The 22,282-nt window shown below is 41.3% G+C and overlaps 1 protein-coding gene and 1 non-coding gene across 2 annotated transcripts in view; one reads left to right on the top strand and one right to left on the bottom strand.

Moving 5' to 3' along the window:
* Positions 1 to 22,282, top strand: part of Tnrc6b (trinucleotide repeat containing adaptor 6B) — a 186,935-nt gene that overhangs the window by 161,184 nt on the left and 3,469 nt on the right. Inside the window, exons 15-23 of the mRNA XM_077798936.1 lie at positions 3,611 to 3,742; positions 4,052 to 4,147; positions 4,296 to 4,479; positions 10,411 to 10,548; positions 15,544 to 15,720; positions 16,984 to 17,130; positions 17,545 to 17,640; positions 20,524 to 20,748; positions 20,921 to 20,991. Of these exons, the coding sequence (XP_077655062.1) occupies positions 3,611 to 3,742; positions 4,052 to 4,147; positions 4,296 to 4,479; positions 10,411 to 10,548; positions 15,544 to 15,720; positions 16,984 to 17,130; positions 17,545 to 17,640; positions 20,524 to 20,748; positions 20,921 to 20,991 (1,266 nt within the window). The remainder of the gene's footprint in view (positions 1 to 3,610; positions 3,743 to 4,051; positions 4,148 to 4,295; positions 4,480 to 10,410; positions 10,549 to 15,543; positions 15,721 to 16,983; positions 17,131 to 17,544; positions 17,641 to 20,523; positions 20,749 to 20,920; positions 20,992 to 22,282) is intronic.
* Trnas-uga (transfer RNA serine (anticodon UGA)) lies at positions 20,402 to 20,475 on the bottom strand. Its single transcript has one exon. It is a non-coding gene; the product is annotated as a tRNA-Ser (tRNA).

Raw genomic sequence — 22,282 nt, 5'->3', positions numbered from 1 at the left:
AAGGACGAACATGTGTAAGTGTTGGAGGATTAAAACAAACAAGCTGAGGCCTACAGAAAAGGAAGATTCAAAGAACTTTCAGCGTTTAGTTTGGTGCAATTTGGTGACTAGAAAAGGAATCCTTGCTTAGACTAATTGTATAATGCCCGTCATTATTACAAAACGGGCTGGGATGTAGCTCAGCGGCAAGCGTCTGCCTTGCATTCGCAAAGCCTTGGGTTCGACCCCCAGTTCCAAAAAAGAAAAAAAAGAATCCCACAAAAAAAAAAAAAAAAAAAAAAAGATTAAAAAAAAAAAAAAACTTTTGGGCTGGGGATGTGGCTCAAGCCGTAGCGTGCTTGCCTGGCATGTGCTGGGAGCTGGGTTCGATCCTCAGCACCACATAAAAAAAAAAAAAAAAGACGTTGTGTCTACCAAAAACTAAAAAATAAATATAAAAAAAATTATTACAAAACAGAAGTAACATTTTATTACTTTTGTCTTTTCTGTTAAGAACAAGAATGTTCGAGGATGAGGGTTTATTAGCTCAGTGATAGAGTACTTGCCTAGAATGTGAAAGGTCCTGAGTTCAGTCCCCAGCATTGCCCAAAAAAACTCCATATGAAATCTAAAATGAAGAATGATCAAACCAAAAGGTCTGTGTCCCTGTGGGTGGAGCGGCTTGAGAGCAACTCTGATAGTAACCAATAATCACAGCTTGCTACCAAGGGGGGTTTGGTTTTTGGTTTGTTGTTGGGTTTGGGGGATTTTTTTCCCCCCTAGGCAGGGTTCCACTGCATTATCCTGGCTGTTCTGGAACTCTAGTGGGCGTAAATGATCCTCCAGCCTCAGCCTCCTGAGTAGCTGGGACCATAGGCACATACACATGGCCCAGGTTTTAACTTGTCATTCCGTTCACTAATTGGTAAAAGCATTCGATCATAAGAATGAGGTAGGTTGTTGTACCTCTCCGCCTCAGAAGGTCAGTTGACATGCTCTCTCTCTGTTTTAGACAAAATGGAAGAGCACAGGCTAAATGCTAAAATAGTTGTGTGAATTACTAAATGGCTATTTACAAACAAATCAGTTTTAGGTTGGAAGGAAGTTTTTAGTAGCATACTAGTAAAAAAGTCCTCATCTCTATCAAGTTCTGCATTCTCATCAGTGAGCCAGTAGGAGGCTGGGGCCTGGGAATAAGTTTAATAATAATAGGGTAGAAAAGAATTGGGTGGAGTGATCTGAACAACTTAAAATATAATAGAGGGCTGGAGATGTGGCTCAAGCGGTAGCACGGTCGCCTGGCATGCGTGCGGCCCAGGTTCGATCCTCAGCACCACATACCAACAAAGATGTTGTGTCCGCCGAATACTAAAAAATAAATATTAAAAAAATTTTCTCCCCCCCCTCAAAAAAAAAAATATATATATATAATAGAGGCTCATTCATTTCATAGATATTTATCAAGCATCTACTGTGTGTACACAGATAAATCTAAGGTCCTACGCTCAGATCAAAAATAAATTAGTAAAATTTCAAAACCCAGCTGCTGGGGCTGGGGATGTGGCTCAAGCGGTAGCGTGCTCGCCTGGCATGCGTGCGGCCTGGGTTCAATCCTCAGCACCACATACAAAACAAAGATGTTGTGTCCGCCAAGAACTAAAAAATAAATATTAAAATTCTCTCTCTCTTTAAAAAAAAAAAAAAAACAGCTGCTGAGTGCAGTGACACACACTTGTAATACCAGTGACTTGGAAGGCTGAGGCAGGAGGATCACAAGTTTGAGGTAGCCTCAGCAAGTTGGTGAGATCATTCCTCAAAATAAATAATAAAAAGGGCTGGAATGTAGCTCAGAGGTAGAGAAACCCCTAGGTTCAATCTCCAGTACCAAAACAACAAAAAGCTACATGGGTTAAATACTAAATTCTATACCAGGGAGCAGAACATCTTAAAATATTGCAGATTTTAATTGACATTGAACTCAGTATTTGAATTGGGTGTGCAGAGGCGATCACCAGAGAAACTGAGATCTAGACATTGTTACTGAAAGCCTGACTCTGGGCAGAATGGATAGGGGTAGCCAGGTTGGCTTGGTGTCAGACCCCCCTCTAGAAAATGGCTTTCTGCTTTGCTCCGTGCATTGAGAAGTAGTAAGCTGCAGGAGAAAGAAGTGAAATATGTTCAGTCTGAAGGTAAGATGGAAGGGATCTGTGTTCATTGCCTCTGAACATTTAAAGAACCATCTTGTGGCATAATATGAACATTTATGGAGTACATTTCTAAGTAACTTGAAATCTTCAAGCAACCCACCGAAGTTGTTGTTATTCCTGTTTGGAGATAAGGCAAGAGAGTCTCAGAAAGGTCAGATAAGTTACTTGCTATGTCATAAAGCTTAGAGATGGCAGAGCTGGGATACATGCCTGTTGTTGTTTTCTTTTGAGATGAGGGTCTTGGTTTAGATTGTTTTTCTTGTTGTATTTTGAGGTGAGGGTCTCACTATATTGCCCAGGCTGTTCAAGTGATCCTCGGCCTCCACCTCCTGAGTAGTTGGGATTACAGCTGTGCCTCTGCCCCTGGCTAGCGTCAAACCTTTGAGCTTCCTGCCCTCAGAGGAGAGGTGTTAGGTTTACATGGTCCAACTGAGCTGGCGCTTTCCTGGATGAAAATGGCAGAAACTCACTTCAGCTTACATTAGACACTCTTAGACAAGTGGCCCAAAGGTGGGAGGCAGTCCTTTCCCTGTCACCAGAGCTTCCAGCAATCCAGCCTGACTACTGAAAGTCAGGAGAAAGGAAGGAGCTGGGCCTTAAACTTCAGGCTCTATTCCATGAGCTCTTTGCAGCTCTATTTGGTTATCAGAAGTCATGAGTGGAAACACCAGTGTCTCTTTACAAGTTAATATTTTGTTGTTAACTGTGTAATAGAAGGACTCTCATAAGCATTTACTTTCTGTGTAATCAGGTGTATTTTGTTTGAAGGCATGTTTCCACTAGTAATTTCTTTTTTTTTTTCCCCAAAAAATATTTTTTAGTTGTAAATGGATCTTTTATTTTATTTATTTATTTACGTGTGGTGCTAAGGATTGAACCCAGGGCCTCACACATGCCAGGCAAGTGCTCTACCACTGAGCCACAACTCCAGCCGCTCCACTAGTAATTTCTTTCTTTTTTTTTTTTTAAAGAGAGAGGAGAGAGAGAGATTGATTTTTCAGTTTTCAGTGGACACAACATCTTTATTTGATTTTTATGTGGTGCTGAGGATCGAACCCAGCGCCCCGCGCATGCCAGGCGAGCGCACATTACCGCTTGAGCCACATCCCCAGCCCCACTGGTAATTTCTTAATTACACAAATGCCGTATCGTTGTTGGTATTTTTATTGCCGATGTCTCCCTGATGGTAAAACTCATCATTTTTCTTGTAGAAAATTGAAAACTCTGAGAATTAAAAAGCCCTTAAAATCCCACTGCTCACAGATGATCGTTGTTAACACTTTGGTATATTTCCTGCTAATATTTTTTAAGGAAAACATTGGCAGTATTTGCTTAAATGCATCAAGAGTGTTTTCACAGAAAAATAAATGTTTTGTTTTGATAAATTCTGAGGCTTTCCCCTCCCTTTTGTTTTATTTGGCTAGGTTTCTGCCTCAATGCTCAAGCAGTTTCCCAACAGTGGCCTGAACCCAGGTCTTTTCAATGTGGGGCCCCAATTATCTCCTCAACAAATTGCCATGCTGAGCCAGCTTCCACAGATCCCCCAGTTTCAGTTGGTAAGTAGTAGGTTTTCCTTTAATAACTAAAAAGGCTATTTGCTTTTTTTTTTTCCTTTTAACTTTGATTTCCTTCATGTATCTTTGTCACTTTTTATGTTTGAAGAGCAATAGTTCAAACTTTTATGCAAACTGTTGCATTTCCTTAAAGGTTGTTCTATCAGCTAAACTGAAGATAAAGGTAGTGGTACTTCTTTATTGATGCTTTTGACTTGGTGACCTGCATGCCAGCGCACAGGCCCTTATAGTATTCTCTGAAAGTTAATCTTAGTATGCTTTGGTTCCCTCTCTTCTCTCCTTGTTTTATAGGCATGTCAGCTTCTCCTACAGCAGCAGCAACAGCAGCAGTTACTGCAGAACCAGAGAAAAATTTCTCAAGCAGTGCGCCAGCAGCAAGAACAGCAGGTTCGTGGATGGGAAGGGTCCCCTGTGCTCTGTGTGAGGGGTGCCTCTGCCTTACCCTCTGATCCCAGAGTAGAATGGCATACAGTTGGCTTATGGTCTTCCTTTCCTGTCCTTTGTGTCCTTCTTGATCTGGTTGCTGCTCTCCCAGCTGGCTCGAATGGTGAGTGCACTCCAGCAGCAGCAGCAGCAGCAGCAGCGGCAGCCAAGCATGAAGCATTCGCCATCTCATCCTGTTGGGCCCAAGCCACATCTGGACAACATGGTACCCAACGCACTGAATGTGGGGCTCCCGGACCTTCAGACCAAAGGGCCAATCCCTGGATATGGTTCTGGTATGGTGTTCATAATGAAGATTATCTTTTAAAAAATCTGCTGATCTAAGCCTGTGGTAGAGGTTGGACCTACATTTCCCTTCATTTTAATAGTGGCCATACAAGGTAGATAAATATTCTTATCCCTGTTTTATAGGTTAGATCGAAATATCTGAGGCTCTTAAGTTTTGCTTGTTTTCCTAGATTCACCACATAATTAGTACATAACAGAGTTGGGTTCCAACCCCTCTGGTTCCAAAGCAGCCTTCTATGACAGCATGTTTACAAAGGCCAAAATGTTTTCCTCCTGCCAGGAATTTTTTTTTTTATTGGAACATTATAATTATACATAATAGTGAGATTCATTATGCCATGTTCATATATGCATGTATACTCCACAGGGAATTTTTAAAAAGACAGTTGTAAGTATAAATATTCTAATTGCCACACCTGGCTGAGGTTATAATCTATTAAAATATGTACAAATTGAATTGTTTTATTCAACTGATAAAAATCTCTTAAAAAGTGAGAAGCTTGCTGGGTGCAATAGTGCACCCCTATAATTTCAGCTACTCAGGAGGCTGAGGCAGGAGGATTGCAAGTTCAAGGCCAGCATCAGCAACTTAGTGAGACCCTGTCTCAAAAAAAGGACTGGGGATGTAGCTCAATGGTAAAACACCCCTGAGTTCAAACCCATTACAGGAAGAGGAGGAGTAAAAAGAGCTAAAATTATAAAGCAAATTGATAAAAATTCTACCAGTATCAGAATTTCATGTGACTTAAATAGAATAGTACACTTTCATTAAGCTGTGTACATGCCTGTAATCCTAGTGACTCAGGGGGCTGAGGCAGCAGAGTCACAAGTTTCAGGCCAACCTCAGCAACTAGGTGAGACCCTGTCTCAAAATAAAAAGGGCTGGGGATGTGACTCACTGATAAAACACCTCTGGGTTTAATCCCCAATACCAAAAAAAAAAAAAAACAGGAATTTTTTGGAGCTGGCCATGGAGGCTCTCTTTTGCAATTGCAGCAACTGGGGAGACTGAAACAGGAGGATCACAAGTTTGAGGCCAGTCTGGGTAACCCTGTCTCAAGATAAATAAAAAGGATTATGCATGCAGCTTAGTGGTGGAGCCTTTACCTAGCATGTGGGAAGCTCGGGTTCAGTCCCCAGTACTGGGTACACACCCACACACAAATTGTCAGGCAAATCTTAGCTGTTTTAGAAGGGGGGCGGGGGACATGCTGTAAGCAGAATTCAAACAGCGAGGCAACAGTTATTTAAAAATAAAGTTTAAAGACTTAAAAAAAACATATCTCTGACTAGACGGCATTTAGACTGACAACATTTAGAATTTATACTGGTAAAGAAGATACCATTCTATGCAAACAAACAACAAAAACAAAAAAAGATGATTGAGAAGACCTGAAATCTATACTTCTGGATGACAAAGTGACTTGACAAATATCTGCTCTCTGCTCTGCTTCCCAGGAGGCCAGATCACTTGCAGGCGTGAGCAAAGACTTTAGGGTGTCCTTGACTCTAGTAGTTTAGGGGAATTAATTTCCAGCTTCCACCATCAACTGTCCTCTTAAAATTAATCTGCCTGAGTATTGATTTAAATTTAGAATAGCCTTTCTGGGGCCAGGGGACATAGGTTAGTGTTAGAATACTTGCCTCACATATACAAGGCCCTGGGTTTGGTCCCCAGCCCCACAAAAAGAAAAAATACTCTCTCTGCTCCTGCCACCTTGTATTACCATATGCTCCTCTGCGCTACAGCAGCCCAGCGGGGCCAAGTGTAGGACAACTCCCAGAATGACTCCTAAAAGTATGGTGACCACTGGGTTCCTGCCTGAAACCTCTTAATCATATTTTCTGTTACGGATGAAGCCTAATGGAAGATCCTAGGTACTTTCACTTGTCCAGGTTATTCTGAATTTAGACACAGCTTCTAATAATGAAGCAGGGCAACTTGCCACCCATCCCATTTTGTCAGAGTACAGTAGAGCTTGGGTGGTGTAGTTCAGAGATAAAGCAGCACTCCCAAGGAGGAAGGGCATCTGAAAGGCAAAGGCGGCTTTCCCACATGATCAGATGCACAAGGTTCTTTCAGCACTTCACCATACCCAACCCTAGGGCATATCTGTGGGTGAAAAGAAAATCCCACCTTGCACAGCTAGATCAGCATGGCTTAGTGACTCTGATACCTTTAAATGCACCTCTTCAAAATGCACCAGGACAAGCCTATGGAGGAACTATTGTCCTTTCCTTTAGGCTGTGAATGACTTAGTCAATTAGTTGTTCAAAATCTAAAATTTTACAATGTATTTATTTCAGTGACAAGTCCTCGTGTTTCATATTTTCTGCCTCTCCTAAAAATTAAAATTATATGTTGGTTAAAAACCTGCTAATTTTTTTAAAAGAACTTTAAGTTGTAGTACAACACAATACCTTAATTGTATTTATTTTTATGTGGTGCTGAGGATCGAACCCAGCGCCTCACACGTGGTAGGCAAGCACTCTACCACTGAGCCACAACCCCAGCCCAAGAGTAGAACTTTGAATATTGGAGTTGTAAAAATGACAGAAGAGATTGTGTGGAATGCTAGGTGTTCATGTGGACATGGCACAGTTGTCAGGATGAGTAATTATGGGTGGCTCAATTCTCTTATCATTTATTCTTTGTTGTGTGCATACACACTTTTTTTTTTTTTTTTGAGAAGGGTCTCAAACTCCTGGACTCGAGCAGTCTTTCCACTTTAACCTCCTACATGTGGTTTTTATTACAATCATTATATAAGCAGCAGTTTGTTTTTGTTTTGGATTTTGGATTGCTGCTGCTGCTATTTTCTGTGCTAGGAATCTCACCTAGGGCTCAGCTATGCTGACTTACAGAGTAAAAAAGCATAGGGAAGGGAGTGAAGGCATGAACAGTGTGAGAAAGCATTAATTTGAGAGGGTATCTTCAAAAGTGTAGGAACTGAGCCAAATGGTGGTGATGAAGAGGTGAGGGATTTGAGTGTATGGAGCAGAATAAAGTCATTCTGGCAAGGGCAGATAAGGCAGGCAAAGGGCCCTACTTGCAAGAATGATAAGAGCAATAAAAGGCATGTTCTGTCGATTGTGGCCCAGGGAAGGCAAGGAGCATGGCTTATCTCTCCCAGAGTCTCAGCTCCTGGTACAGAGCTTGGCACAAATTGAGCTCTCCATAAATATTCATTGAATAGATCTAAATGTCTTGTGTGATTTAAGTTAAAACTCTCTTTTTTGTGGGGCAGGGTCCCGGGGAGTGAACTCTTATCACTGGACCACTGAGCCACATCCCCAGCCCATTTTTGTGTTTATTTAGAGACAGGGTCTCAATGAGTTGCTTAGGGCCTCACTAAATTGCTGAGGCTGGCTTTGAACTTGTGATCCTTCGGTCTCCACCTCCTGAGCAGCTGGGATTACAGGCTTGTGAGGCACCACACCCTGCAAGCTCTGTCTTTTGAGGTGAAGAATTACAGGGAAGCTACTTGATGGACTGAGGAAAGTTGGGTTTTGATGAAGTAGCAAGTTCCTAGATCACAAGTTGTGAAGTCCATAGATAGCCAGAGAGTTACTAGTGAAATACCCCCTGCTATTTGTTAATTAGCCCTATTAATCTCTCTTCCTTGGAGATTTGGTATCATACCAGTTACGGCATGACCAGTAGGTCCTTTTTCTCCTGTGGTGCTAGGGATCAAACCCAGGGCCCTGTGCATGGCAAGCAAAGTCTACCACTGAGCCACACCCCCAGGTCCCAGTGTCACCTTTGAACTGGTTTTTTCCTCTCATAGTTCCAGGTTTGTGTATGGAACTTGCCAAGGAAGTTTTATCTCCTGTTCTCCCTCTTACCCCTTCTGTTTTGTTTTCCTTACCAAGCCCTGTGATGTGGTTGTGCTCGAGGAAGACTCAGGAGTCGCCCTGTTGTGAGCACTTGGTCCCCAAATTTCTGAGGAGCCAGGTGCCCACATTAGCTGAGTTTCAGCTGGGTCTGCTCAACTCTTCCCTTTCTGAAGATTTTATAACTCTCAATTTTCTATACTTCATGTATCACAGATTAATTCTTGAGCAGCTAAAATTAAGTAACTTTAATTCACTATGTATTTTAAAGACATTTTAGAGTAACTTTAAAGAAAATTAACAGTTAAGTACTTCTGCTTCATCTTACCAGTCCTTGCATTCTTTTTAATCTTTATAGAATCTAGGTTATTTTTCTTTTCAAAAGCTCTTTCCTGGACAGTTGGAGCTGTGCTTTCAGATGACCTGCAATCTAAGCACCTTGGCCTGGTTTTCTCATTCAAGTGTACAGGTATAACTTGTTTGAGGACAGCCTACACAGTCATGAAGGCCATGTCAAAGAAAGTCTTCTTCAATCATTTCATTTTTGCTACATAAGATAAATGAAAAAATATATTTTCTTTGAAAATTATTTAATATCATATTTGTCTGATCTTAAGGATTCCTGCACCCTATCTCCAAGCAGTCACTTGGATTTAGTAAATTCAGTTGTGAATATGTAGGAGAATAGGGTTCTTTCTATAAATTGCAACACTTTAAAGGAAGGACAGGAAGGATTCCCCCTTGATTTATTATGTGTTTATAAAACCACCCCAGACCAACAAGGTAAGCACAGGGTGGAGAAAAAGCATGGCCTGGGCCTCAGGGATTTGGATAAGTGGACCTCGAGGAAGACTCAGGAATCACGCAGATGGTGGGAAGGCCAAGTGGGGTCTGCTAGCCTCTGGTCCAGCTATAGCGGGACCCACATTATGGCTAGAGGTGCCGGGGGCTGGGCTGCTGCAGGCCTAATACCCTGGTGTGGTGGGGGTGCCATTCACCTACCTGGGCTGCACACGGCATTCTCCACTGCTCACTCTTGCTTCTCTGTGGGTATTCATGGTTCTTCCCATTGCCCATGCCATTAGTTTTAGTCTTCAGTTTCCCTTGTTTAGAGTCAGTTTGAAGTGTTATGTGGGTGGTGGGCCATGTGGGTCTATCAGCAAGTCTTGCACACACCTGTGGCTTTCAATCCTCTGCTCTGTGCAGTAGGGAAACATCCCTGTGATTCTTGCAAAGAGTAACTCCCAGGGCTCACACATCACAAACTCAGCCTTTCATTTACTGCCTCCTCTAGCTTCAGGTTATTTCTTGTTGTGTGAATTCTACTTCTGAGTTGGTTTCTCAGATTCTATCCAGCCTCCATCCACCCCATTCTCACCCTGCCAGTTTTCTAAAACACAAACATAGTTCTCATTTTCTCTCTCTCCCTTCTTCTCCCTGCCCAATCCTCTCTTGCTTAAAAATTTATTTCTCTCCTGTCCTAGAGAAAAAAGGTCCCAATCCTTGGCCCAATATGTAAAGACCCTACATAACATGGCTTTTAGTCTCTCTGCATCCCCGGTATTCTCTGCCTCACTTCATCCCATAGTCAGGTAAACATTGGAGTCCATTGAACTTCTTGCCATTCCTGAAACATGTCATGAGTCAGAGCTTTGCACTTGGTTTCCCAGGCCTTGGATCATGTGGCCTCTACAAAGCCTTTCCTTCCCAGTACCTTTTGTGACAACCCTATCACTGTTGTCCTCTGTCCTCCCACGTTGGTTTGGCATCTGGAATCCACCTCCATTGGAGAATGAGTGGCCCCAATGCACTGTCTGGCACAGTGAAAAAGTGAATGCATGCTGGCACTGGGTGGACTTAATTAGATGGCAATGACATATATTTTCATACCTTAACAAAGAGGCAGCAACTTTTTTAGCAAGCAGGAGCCAAAATCAAACTTTCAAATCAAAGCGTCGAGTTACTATGCAAAGAGACTGTGAATTAACCTGTGAATGACAAACGAAGGCATTCATGGCTTCTGTCTGGGGACTCCTGGTTAGATAATGAGAAATTTACAAGATATGACTGTTGTTCTATTTTAGGCTTCAGCTCTGGTGGCATGGACTATGGCATGGTTGGTGGGAAGGAGGCTGGGACTGAGTCTCGCTTCAAACAGTGGACCTCCATGATGGAAGGACTGCCCTCTGTAGCCACACAGGAAGCCAACATGCACAAAAATGGTAAGAGCATGCCCATGGTACTAGCAGTAGCCCTTCTGACCTCAGCAGGCTTTGATGAAGCAGCTGTCATATTTTGGTGCATAATTGTCAACAGATTTTATGTCAGATTTTTTTTTCTTTTACAAAAAGTGGGGTAAGAGCACAGCAAAGTGCCCCATGCCTTTAATCCCAGTGACTTGGGAAGCTAACGCAGAAAGATTACAAGATTGAGACCAGCCTCAGCAATTTAGTGAGAATCTGTCTCTTAAACGGCTGGGGATGTAGCTCAGTGGTAAAGTGCCCCTGGGCTAGATCCCCAGAACAAATACAAAGAAAAATGATGTTGACCATTAAGTGAAGCTTTAAAAAAAAAAAAAATTGTGCCAGTATTACTAAAAAATCATTTTTATTACTAACCTGGCCTCGGTGCAAAATTAGGATGCACAGATAACCTATGAATATATATTAAAATTGAATAGTCCATATCAACCCACATCATTTCCTAGTGACATTTTAGCTAAGATTTTTTCTAGTCTGGGAAGAAAAGGTTAACACATTAATTATTGATTTGTGCATTCCAGTTGAAATATTACACTTGAGAAAATTTACTACAATTGTTGCAAAGTATGGACTTAACAAAATTTAATCTTCTGTGTCTGAAAATTCTGTGCAAGCATCATTATTTGATGCACTGTCCTCAGCACCACTCATAAGATGTGAGTGGCTACTCACCATTAGAGCTGTAGCACTCTAAGTAAATAAAACAGCATAAGTCAGCTTTCAACAGTGCACGTGTGCTGAGAATTCTAGGTTGGCAGCTCACAGTGGTCAAGAACACATATGCATGTATCTGTATTCCACTGGGGAATACACCGTTGCTCTGTTTACCTTTTTTTTTTTTTTTTTCCTTTTTTGTTCTGTGGGGCAGGGGGTGCTAGGGATTGAACTCAAAGCCTTGCACATTTTAGGCAAGTGCTGTACCACCGGGCTACTTCTCTGTTTATCTTTTAAACAGCATGACAAACAGAATTACACCGGGGCTGGGGATGTGGCTCAAGCGGTAGCGCGCTCGCCTGGCATGCGTGCGGCCCGGGTTCGATCCTCAGCACCACATACAAACAAAGATGTTGTGTCTGCCGAAAACTAAAAAATAAATATTAAAAAATTAACACGGTATAATTCTGTTTTGTTTTTTTTTTTTTTAATCTGGGTGTAGTGGTGCATGCCTGTAATCCCAGAAGCTCAGTAGGCTGAGGCAGGAGGATTGCAAGTTCAGCCTTAGCAACTTAGCAAGGCCCTAACCAACTCAGCAAGACCTTATCTCTAAATAAAATATAAAAATGGGCTGGGGATGTGGCTCAATGGTTAAGTGCTTCTGGGTTCAATTTCCAGTACCAAAAAATATACACATATATATGTATACACACACACACACCCCATGTGACAATTACACAGTGAAAGGTTATAAGCCAGGTTTTGGACTTTTTAAAAAATTGGTACAGCAATTACAAGGTGGTGACAATTACGTGGTGAAATGTAGTATGTGATTATTTCAAAGCATAGATCTTTAGCTTTTTCTTAATGAGTTCCTTGATCCCTTCTCAACCCCTCCCTTTTCTTTGTGGTACTGGGGACTGAACTCAGGGATACTCCACCACTGGGCTATATCTTTTTTTTTTTTTTTTACATTTTATTTAATTGCGAGAGATGTTGGACATTTTTTTCAAATATTTGTTGAGCCGTTGTATATCTTTTGAGAAGTGTCTCTTCAGTTCTTTAACCCATTTATTGATTGGGTTATTTGATTTTTTTGTGTTAAGTTTTTTTGAGTTCTTCATATGTCCTGGAGATTAGCACTCTATTCAATGTGTGTTTAATAAAAATTTGCTCCCATCCTGTAGGCTCTCTCTTCACCTCATTGATGGGCTATATCTTCAGCCCTTTTTATTTTTTATTTTTGAGACAGGGTCTTGCTGAGTTGTCAAGGATGGCCTCAAACTTGATCCTGCTGCCTCAGCCTCCTGAGTCACTGAGATTACAGGCGTGCACCACTGTGCCCAGCTTTTCCCCAAAATTTTTATGATTGGCTATCAGAGAAAGGTTAGAATTGTGTGTATTTCAAGTTACAAAGAATTGAAATTCTTAAGTTCTAAGTAAGGGTAGCAAAATTTCCTACCTGCCATGGAACTGAGAGTAGTAGCAGTACATTAGGGTGCCCGTTATGGTATTAAAAGAAGTGACTAAGGGGCTGGGGATGTGGCTCAAGCGGTAGCGCGCTCGCCTGGCATGCGTGCGGCCCGGGTTCGATCCTCAGCACCACATACCAACAAAGATGTTGTGTCCGCCGAGAACTAAAAAATAAATATTAAAAAAAATTCTCTCTCTCTCTCTCTCTCTCCTCTCTCACTCTCTCTTTAAAAATAAATAAATAAATAAAAGAAGTGACTAAGAGAACAGAATCAGCTTATTAGGTTTTTGGCTGGTTTGATTTTGCTCTTTTTTGAGGGACAGGCGATCACAGCAAATAATGTATCTTATTGCTTATTGGAACTATATTAAGTTCATCAACTTTTGAAAAACTCCTGCTCTTTTAAACTCCAAAAGATGACTAACAGATCAAAGTACATGAAGTTTAAACTTTTCCCAAAGCTTTCTTGTTCTTTGTGAATTAAAGTTCGTGTGGGACATCATGTGAGTACATTGCAGACTTTGGTTGTCAACGTGAGTAGGCAACATAATTCTCTACATAATTCTCTTGAAGAAGTTTCTCCATTTTCTGTAAAACAGATAAAAGGGTCTTCAAACCTCTCTTCAGTCTTGGTTTCAATGTTTGTTTCAGTTGATAGTAATTCACTTGGTCTTCCTGAGAACCAAGTATAAATCAGTGGGTTTTTTTTTTGTTTTGTTTTGTTTTTTAATGTTTATTCTTTTTTAGTTGTAGTTGGACACAATACCTTTATTTTAATGTGGTGCTGAGGATTGAACCCAGGGCCTTGCACATCCTAGGCAAGAGCTCTACCACTGAGCCACAACCCCAGCCCCATAAATCAGTGTTTAACTGTTCCTACTATAACACTGGCAGGCTTATTAGCCCAGACAAGTCATTTGGTCTGCAGCCTTCAGGTTTCCTTTATCAGCCCTTTTCTGAAAGCCCATTTTGGGAAGGAAGGAACTACATGGTGCTCTCTGCCTGCCATCTTCAAGCATGACCATTTGACTTCATGACACAGAATTGAGAATGATTTACTGACATTATGGACTAGTTCTAGCCCAGTGTCATCTAAAGCTTTGGGCACTTTCACTGCTTCTTTAGGCTAATTCACAGTGTTCTTTTGTCCCCAAAGATATGAAAGGTGCATGATGATAAATACAAAGTGGCATGTGGGAGGCTGTCTTGAAGGTAGAATGTCCACGTGCCACTTCAGAGCCTGTGGGTAATATTTTCCCCATTTCCTCAGCAATCCCCAAGGATAACTGAGCTTTTCTGCTTTCCACTACTTCACTGTAATGCAACCCTGAGCCAAATTTCTGTCATTGGCTCCAGAAGAGCAAATATCCTCTTAGCTGCATAAAGATAGTTTTGATAATACTCCTGTTAGATCAAACCAAACCGATTATTTTATTCAATATTTACACTAATATTTTAATACATTATCCTGGAAATAATTTTGTCTGTTTATGACAGCATCCTAAGAATATACCTAGTGAGTGACAGTATGCATGCATGACACAAGATTTGTTCAGAAAACAAGTGGAATGGTATCTCAGAGACACCTAAAATTTTTATTTAAAATAAAGCACTTTTGTTGTTGTTTTCTTGTTAATTTAAGGAAATTTTAAGCTTTACACTTTTTTTTTTTCCTGCTCTGTAGCATATAAAATGCATGAAGGGGCCACAGCAAAGCCACTGGAATGCCCTCAGGAACCCAGTGACAAAGGGTTTTCTGTTCCCATGTGAGGCCTGGGTCTTCAAGCTGCAGAATGCAGCTGGCCTCATGCTGGCCAAGGCTCCAGGTGGGAATTCCACCTCAGTGCCTCAGAATCTGAAGCAGTCACCATTCTCTCCAGTGCACTCTGCTGTCTGCTGCTTCCAGTTAATCTAGGCACAGCCACATTAAGAACTTGGTTGGAAGTGTCACTTAAAAACCCTCTAGTGTGCAGCAGGTCAGTTTTTTTTTCCTATTTCTCACTCATGAAGTGATCAGCATAGAAACCACTGGGATAATGGTATGATTCATAGTTTGCAAATGTTTCGTTGATTTCAGGAGACCATAGAATTTTAGCTCTGAAAAAAATTATTCAAGAGTAAGAACTGAGGCTAGGGCGTAGCTCAGTTGTAGAGCACTTGCCTAGCATGCAGGAAGCCCTGGATTCCATCCCCAACACCACTGGAAGGACAGAGAGAGACTGTGAGATGTGTTGTTACAAACTTGCTGCTGCTGCTCTCCTCGCACCTCAGTGTTGAAAGCTGAACCCAGAAGTGCTTTCCACTGAGCTTCATCTCCTGCCCTTTCTATTTTATTTTGAAACAGGGTCTCACTCACTTGCTGAAACTGGCCTTGAACTTAGATCCTCCTGCCTTAGCCTCCCGACATGCTGGGATTAGAGGAATATGCTACTGCACTTGTTTTTTTTGTTGTTGTTGTTGTTTTGATGATGATGTTTTTAGTAGCTGTTTCTTGATTATAGGCTGTCTTCCACACACCTCTTATTCTACTGCTCTTTTCACTTGATAAGCTTCCTAATACTGTATTTGGGTTTCACTTAAAAAAAAAGAAGGGGCTGGGGATGTGGCTCAAGCGGTAGCGTGTGCTCACCTGGCATGCGTGCGGCCCGGGTTCAATCCTCAGCACCACATACAAACAAAGATATTGTGTCTGCTGAAAACTAAAAAAAAAAAAATAAATATTAAAAAAAAATTCTCTCTCTCTTTTAAAAAAATTCAAAAATAAGAGAGAAAATGTCTGTTTACTGGAACTCTGTATGAATGGATTAATTACCTTTCTCTTTTTTAAGGCGCTATAGTGGCCCCTGGTAAGACCCGAGGAGGGTCACCATATAACCAGTTTGATATCATCCCGGGTGACACACTGGGTGGCCATACGGGTCCTGCTGGTGATAGCTGGTTACCTGCCAAATCTCCACCAACAAGTAAAATCGGAAGTAAATCCAGCAATGCAAGTTGGCCTCCAGGTATTGTCCACGACATGCTTTCTCTTTAATGATTAATTTCAAGTTCTGAACACACTGCTTTTGCAACTCATTTTACTGAGGCACTTGTTTTCAATTATTCTATGATAAAAGCAGAACATGTGCTCTGAGATGTGTGCTGTGGGAAGATAACAAATCTTTATTAGATGAAGAACGTGGGGATGAAGGAAGGTGACCTTGTAGCTGGGATGTGGCATTCATCCCAAGTCTAGGATGCCTTGAAAGATGGGTTCTTTTGAAGTGTCTGTTGAATTTATTGGTTCAGTTATTGGGCTGCCAGTTTGATTCCAGGTATATAGTAGTGAGTACACTGAGATTATTTGTTGGTTTTTTTTTTCTTACTTTCTCCCTTCCGCCTCCCATCCCCAGTAACATATTTTCATTGTAGAAAATTTAGTAAAGCAAAAATAAAAATCAGATAGTTTGTCCTAGACTTCTTCCTGTGCACATATATATCTGGGACATGAATGAATATAGTTTCATTTTATTAGAGTTGGATGAAATATATAATGTTCATATGTGATACATATTGCTGCTCAACATAAGGAAAATAGTTCGTTATTTCCATCACATAGCTTTAAATGTGATTTCAGTTGACTAATAAAGTCTGGTTTTTAGTTTTTGTGGTGCTGGGGATGGAAACCAGGGCCTCACATATGTTAGGCATGAAAGCACTTTACCCCTGAGCTACATCCCCAGCCCCAAAGCATAAATTCTCCTATGCAGTCTTGTCTTTCTCATGATAAGCTGAACCATTTCTTTCTTTTTTTAATTTTTTTTAAGCTGAACCATTTCTGCTGGCTGTCACTGGGTAGGCCATGCTGCAGTGGTCATTTGTATTGCATTTTCTTTTGTGTATTTTGGGCAATGTCTAGAGATGAAAATGGAAACGATAACTGGTCTCTAGCCCAGTTTCTCCCAGTTCTTGGCCTTGAGCCAAGAACTCTGCCATCAGGCCTGAGTTCCCTGAGGAGCAGGAAGACCTGGGACCACGCCAGGCCTTGACGGGCTGTGGCTTCATATTCACTACTGCAGACAGCCAGACATATGATAATTCAGAGGTGCTATTGCCAAGAATATATGTTCAGGGTGATTTTTTTTTTCTTTTTCCTAATTTCATGACAAAAATCTGAGAACAGTAAATTCAGTATATAGACTTTTCACAGACCCATTTCTTCCACTAAAACATGATTTTACCATTTTTGAACAACCCCCTACCCCTAATATTTGTTGTTCTTATCTCAGAATTCCAACCAGGAGTGCCATGGAAAGGTATACAAAACATTGACCCTGAATCTGACCCTTATGTCACCCCAGGAAGTGTGCTGGGGGGTACAGCCACATCTCCCATTGTAGATACTGACCATCAACTGCTGCGGGATAACACCACAGGTAAATGATTGCTTTATTTGTTCATGCAGGTACCTAATAATTTAACCAGAAAATATAAAAATATTGCTTTGCATGTTTGTTTTAAATTTTTTTCTCAGTGCTACAGACTGAACCCAGGGCCTCATGCATGCACTTTACCACTAAACTTCATCCCCAGTCCTTTTTAATTTTTACTTTGAGACAGAATCTTCTACGTTGCCTCGAGCTTACAATCCCGCTTCCTCAGCCTCCTGAGTAGCTGAGGTGTGCTCCACCTTGCCCAGCCAAATTTTTTGTTGTGTGCATTTTGTTTTCTATCCTGTTGAAATTTAAATAAAATAATTTCAAAGTTTCTCTGCTTATACTGCCATTTATCTTCATTATATTCTTTGTTCTTTTTTTTTTTTTTCTTGTTCTTTTGTTTGTCACATCAAGGGTCTAATTCTTCCCTCAACACCTCGCTGCCTTCACCTGGTGCCTGGCCCTACAGTGCCTCTGACAACTCCTTTACCAACGTTCATAGCACTTCAGGTACGAGGGTGTTCTGTTTCCCTTTGGATAGCGTTTTGCCATCAGTTTCCCCCGTATAATACCTTTAAATGGAAGTTGAAGGGCACAGGTCAGTGTGGATGGATGCCATTTGTTTCCCCTCTTCTTGAGGATCTTCTGGTCATACAGAGGCAGGTGAGACATATAACTTTGGCTCAAGGTGAGTGATGGTAGAATCTCTGGGAACTGGGTGTTCAGAGGATAGAGGTTAAGACCTGATAGCACAAATGCTCCTCTTAACCAGCTGCCAATACATCAAGGGCCATGGGAAGAACTAGTTAGGTCCAGGTTATTATTTCTACAGCATCTACTGATGGTCTGCTTTTTCCTAAAATTTCTTGTACTTATAGAAAAAGGATAATGGTAGATGGCCAGAGTCAAAAAGAGAATCTCAACTAATTTCACCAACAATATTTGAATTCCTTGTTTTTTTTTTTTTTAATGGAAAAGTTAGTGAATATATTAGAGGCTTTGAAATCATTCAGCTAGCACAATGCCTTATAGATTAGTAGAAAACTCATTAGTTATTGGCACCATGGTTTTTCGAGGTTGGGCCTTTTAAGCCATGGAAGTCATTAGCATTTCTGTGCTTCATCAAGGCAAAAGCCAAGAAAGCAAATCTTTAGCTCTCTTCTGTCACTACAGGCTTATGGTGTGCAAATTGTCTTCTTTTTCTTTCCATATCTGTCATATCAACAGTGCAACAATAACCTGCCATTTACTGAATTTTCTAGCATGAATTCCTTTTTGACCCTATCTAACACTATGAGTAGGTCCTATCATGATCCATCCCCCATTTTGTAGATGGAAAAACTGAGATTCAAAGAGCTGTCGCATCCAAGCCTGAATTATAAATACTGAATACTGACCTGCCTCAGCATTGCACATCCTTAGCTACACCCTGCACTGTACTTTTCCTTATTATTATTATTTAGTTTTCAGTGGATACAACATCTTTGTATGTGGTGCTGAGGATCGAACCTGGGCCGCACGCATGCCAGTGCGCTACCGCTTGAGCCACATCCCCAGCCACTCTTTTTCAAATTTTTATTTTATTTTCTCTCTTTTTTGTTTGTGGTACTTGGGATCTAAGCACGGGCCACTTGACCACTGAGCTACATCTCTAGCCCTTTTTAATTTTTTTTTTTTTTTTTTTTTAGTATCTCCAAGTGGCCAAGGTTGTTCTTGAACCTGCTCTCCTCTTACCTCAACCTCCCAAGACCCTGGGATTACAGGCATACACCCAGATTTTTTTTTCTTTTTCTTTCCTTCCTTCCTTCCTATCTTTCTTTCATGGTACTACGGGTTAAATTCAGGGGTGCTCTACAACTAAGTTATATCCCCAACCCTTTTAGGTTGTTTGTTTGAGACAGGGTCTCATCAAGTTTCTCAGGCTGGCCTCAAACTTGAGCACCTCCTGCTTCATTCAACCTCTCAAGTCACTGGAGTTATAGACACGTATATAGTTATAGACACCCAGCTTTTTTTTTTCTTCTTCTTTTTTAAAAGATGATGTCTCACTTTGTTATCCCAAACTCCTGGATTCTAACAGTCTTCCTCTTCCAGCTCTTGAGTATTGGGAACTGCAGGTATGCACAGCTATGCCCTGCTTTCATCTAGCTTTTACTCCTATGAATGCTCATATCTTAGGTTGAACAGTGTATCTTTTTCCTGCAATTGAATATTCACCTGAGAGATGGCTCAAGAATCACCTCAAACTTGTCTAAAACTGAATCTGAACTTCCCCATCCCCCAAAATTGTTTTTCCTTATTTTTCTTAATGATGCTCCCATGTATCACCTACCTTGTCACAAGAGCTCAGTATTTTCTCACTCTCTCCTCTCCCTTGCTCCCTGGACCCAGGCCATGCTGATTCTTAGCAGTATGATCTGCAGTAGGATTTTTCAAGTTCATTGCTTCTGCTCAGTTCTCTTGCTGTCACCCTCACTCAAACACCCAATGCTGAGTAGACTGCAGAAACTCCTGACCACCTTATCCTTTGCACTCTATGAAATACTTTTCACCCAGGATTGGCAGAAGACATATTCTGTATAGGGAAAGTTTGTGGTGAAACTAGGTTTCCATTTTCCAGTTTTCCTGGGCCTATCCATTTATATAAATCTTCAGACCTGTCTTGCAAAGCCTCTGCTTGCAACCTAGCACTTTCCTCTGTGTGCTGAACATATATGTTACCAGAGTTACCAGTTCTGTTGTTCTGCTGCTCTTGCTTCCATTCAAACTGAAGGCCTTTGAGAATAACTGTGTTACCCATCGTGCTACTTTAATGCTTTAAGCACAATAAGCCCTTAGTGAATATTTGCAGATTGTTTTCAAAAATCTCTTTCGATGTTGGTTTCTAATATGCTGGATCTTGGCATAAGAAAAGTGTAGGTTTCTAATGTACTTTCCGTGCAGTCCATGAGTACTTATAGGATACTTTAATTTTGCTGGTGTTCACATTCTAACTATCTGTAAGGCTGATGGGCTATACGGAAATTTTCTCCTTGAATTTGTCTTCTCTTTCAAGCGTGTTTAGCTAAGAAAGTTGTAGAAAAATAGTTCATATAATTTTCTCAGTTTACAGTAATAGTTACTGAAAATTTTATAGTTGATATGCTTAAAGAACAATGTTACTTTGTATTGCTACTCATAAAATGTGTGCTTACTATTGTTTTTTAGAAGATAGATGTGCATATATTTGTGTGTTGAGACAGTTTGTGTGTGCTTGTGGTCCATCTTTTTTTGTGTGGTGCTGGGGATTGAACCCAGGACCTCATGCATTCAAGGCAGGCACTCTACCAGCTGAGCTATATCCCCAGCCCTTGTGGTCCATCTTATTGCTTTCTGATTTTTTTCTTCTCACAGCAAAGTTCCCTGATTATAAATCCACGTGGTCCCCAGATCCCATAGGACACAACCCCACTCATCTCTCCAACAAGATGTGGAAAAACCACATTTCCTCCAGGAACACTACACCGCTGCCCCGCCCACCTCCCGGCCTGACCAACCCCAAACCGGCATCTCCCTGGAGCAGCACAGCACCCCGATCAGTCAGGGGGTGGGGAACACAGGACTCTCGGCTTGCCTCAGGTGAGAAGGACCTGCTTGTAAGAGCAGCTGTGTCATCATAAGGGAGGATGTGAAAGGGCTGCAGGCATGTGTGCTTGGGGTGGAGGACTGTGGAAGAGAGTGTGGAGGTTGGGCCCTTGGGCTGGGTGAAGTTGCTCATTATTTTCCTCCTCCTTTTTCTGGTTGCCTACAGCCTCTACCTGGAGCGATGGTGGCTCAGTTCGCCCTAGTTACTGGCTGGTTCTTCATAATCTCACTCCACAGGTAATTGTGCTTTCTTGAGGTGTTCTAGACAAGATTCAGTGTTATTAAGAGAAACTCGCATGTGGGGGAGGTTAGGAGGTAGAAAACTCAACTATTTCTTGGTCTCCTCTCCCCATTCAAGGCTCATAACCTACTTTTGAACCAGGATTCTGGCCATGTGGTCTCACACCTGACTTTAAGGTGTTGGAAATATGTGGGGTGGTACTGTTTGATCTTTTTATTAGTCTCCAGTGCTGGAGATAGAACCAGGGCCTGTCGCACGCCAGTGAGCTTCCAGTGAGCCTGCCAGTGAGCTTTGTCCTCAGCCCCAGTATGCAGGATCTTACATGATGATTCTCAAAGCTTTGTATGCCTCATTTTTAGAGTTGTCGTATAATTTGGTGCTTATGATGTTGGTAGGATGAAGGAAGCAGTAAGGGTTTTCCTATTTTGAAAGGAGCCTGGGCAAGTTAACCAGCTGTTCACTTTTTCTGTCTTAGGAAAAATAATAAGTATGCATATATGGGGCTGGGGATGTGGCTCAAGCAGTAGCGCGCTCACCTGGCATGCGTGCGGCCCGGGTTCGGTCCTCAGCACCACATACAAACAAAGATGTTGGGTCCGCCGAAAACTAAAAAATAAATATTAAAAAAAAGCTCTCTCTCTCTCTAAAAAAATTATGCATATATAAATATGTATATTAAATGAATATAGGGTGGCTGTGTTTGTATTAGAAAGACTTAAGATTAAGTTAAAAAATCAAAGCTACCTAGTACAAATTAATCTCAGTCATAAGAGTAAATCTTGACACTGGATACGTTTACTTTTCAGCACTTAAAATTGGTTTAAAGGGTATTTGTCCTGTAAAGTATCTTGTGGATATACTGACATGCTTATGTAGTCAGTTTTCACTCATAAAACAAGCTCAGGGGGATTTCTTTGGTCTTTTTCTTTAAAGATCTCCGAGAAACCACCCATTTTCATCCAGCAGCCAGTAACACAATTTTTTAAAGCAATTTCAAATAGTAACATACTTAGTTTCCAAAGAAATTAGCTGGGCGCTGTGGCACATGCCTGTAACCCCAGCAGTTCAGGAGGCTGAGACAGGAGGATCGAAAGTTCAAAGCCAGCCTCAGCAACGGTGAGGCACTAAGCAACTCAGTGAGACCCTCTCTTTAAATACAAAAGGCAGGGGGCTGAGGATGTGGCTCAGTGGTTGAGTGCCCCTGAGTTCAATCCCCCAAAAAATGTATACTTATTTTTTTTAATATTTTTTTTTTAGTTATACATGGGCACAATATCTTTGTTTTAT

This window comes from Urocitellus parryii, chromosome 5 (genome assembly GCF_045843805.1).
Source record: "Urocitellus parryii isolate mUroPar1 chromosome 5, mUroPar1.hap1, whole genome shotgun sequence".
NCBI classification, from domain to species: domain Eukaryota; kingdom Metazoa; phylum Chordata; class Mammalia; order Rodentia; family Sciuridae; genus Urocitellus; species Urocitellus parryii.
This window is presented reverse-complemented; position numbering and strand designations above follow the sequence as displayed.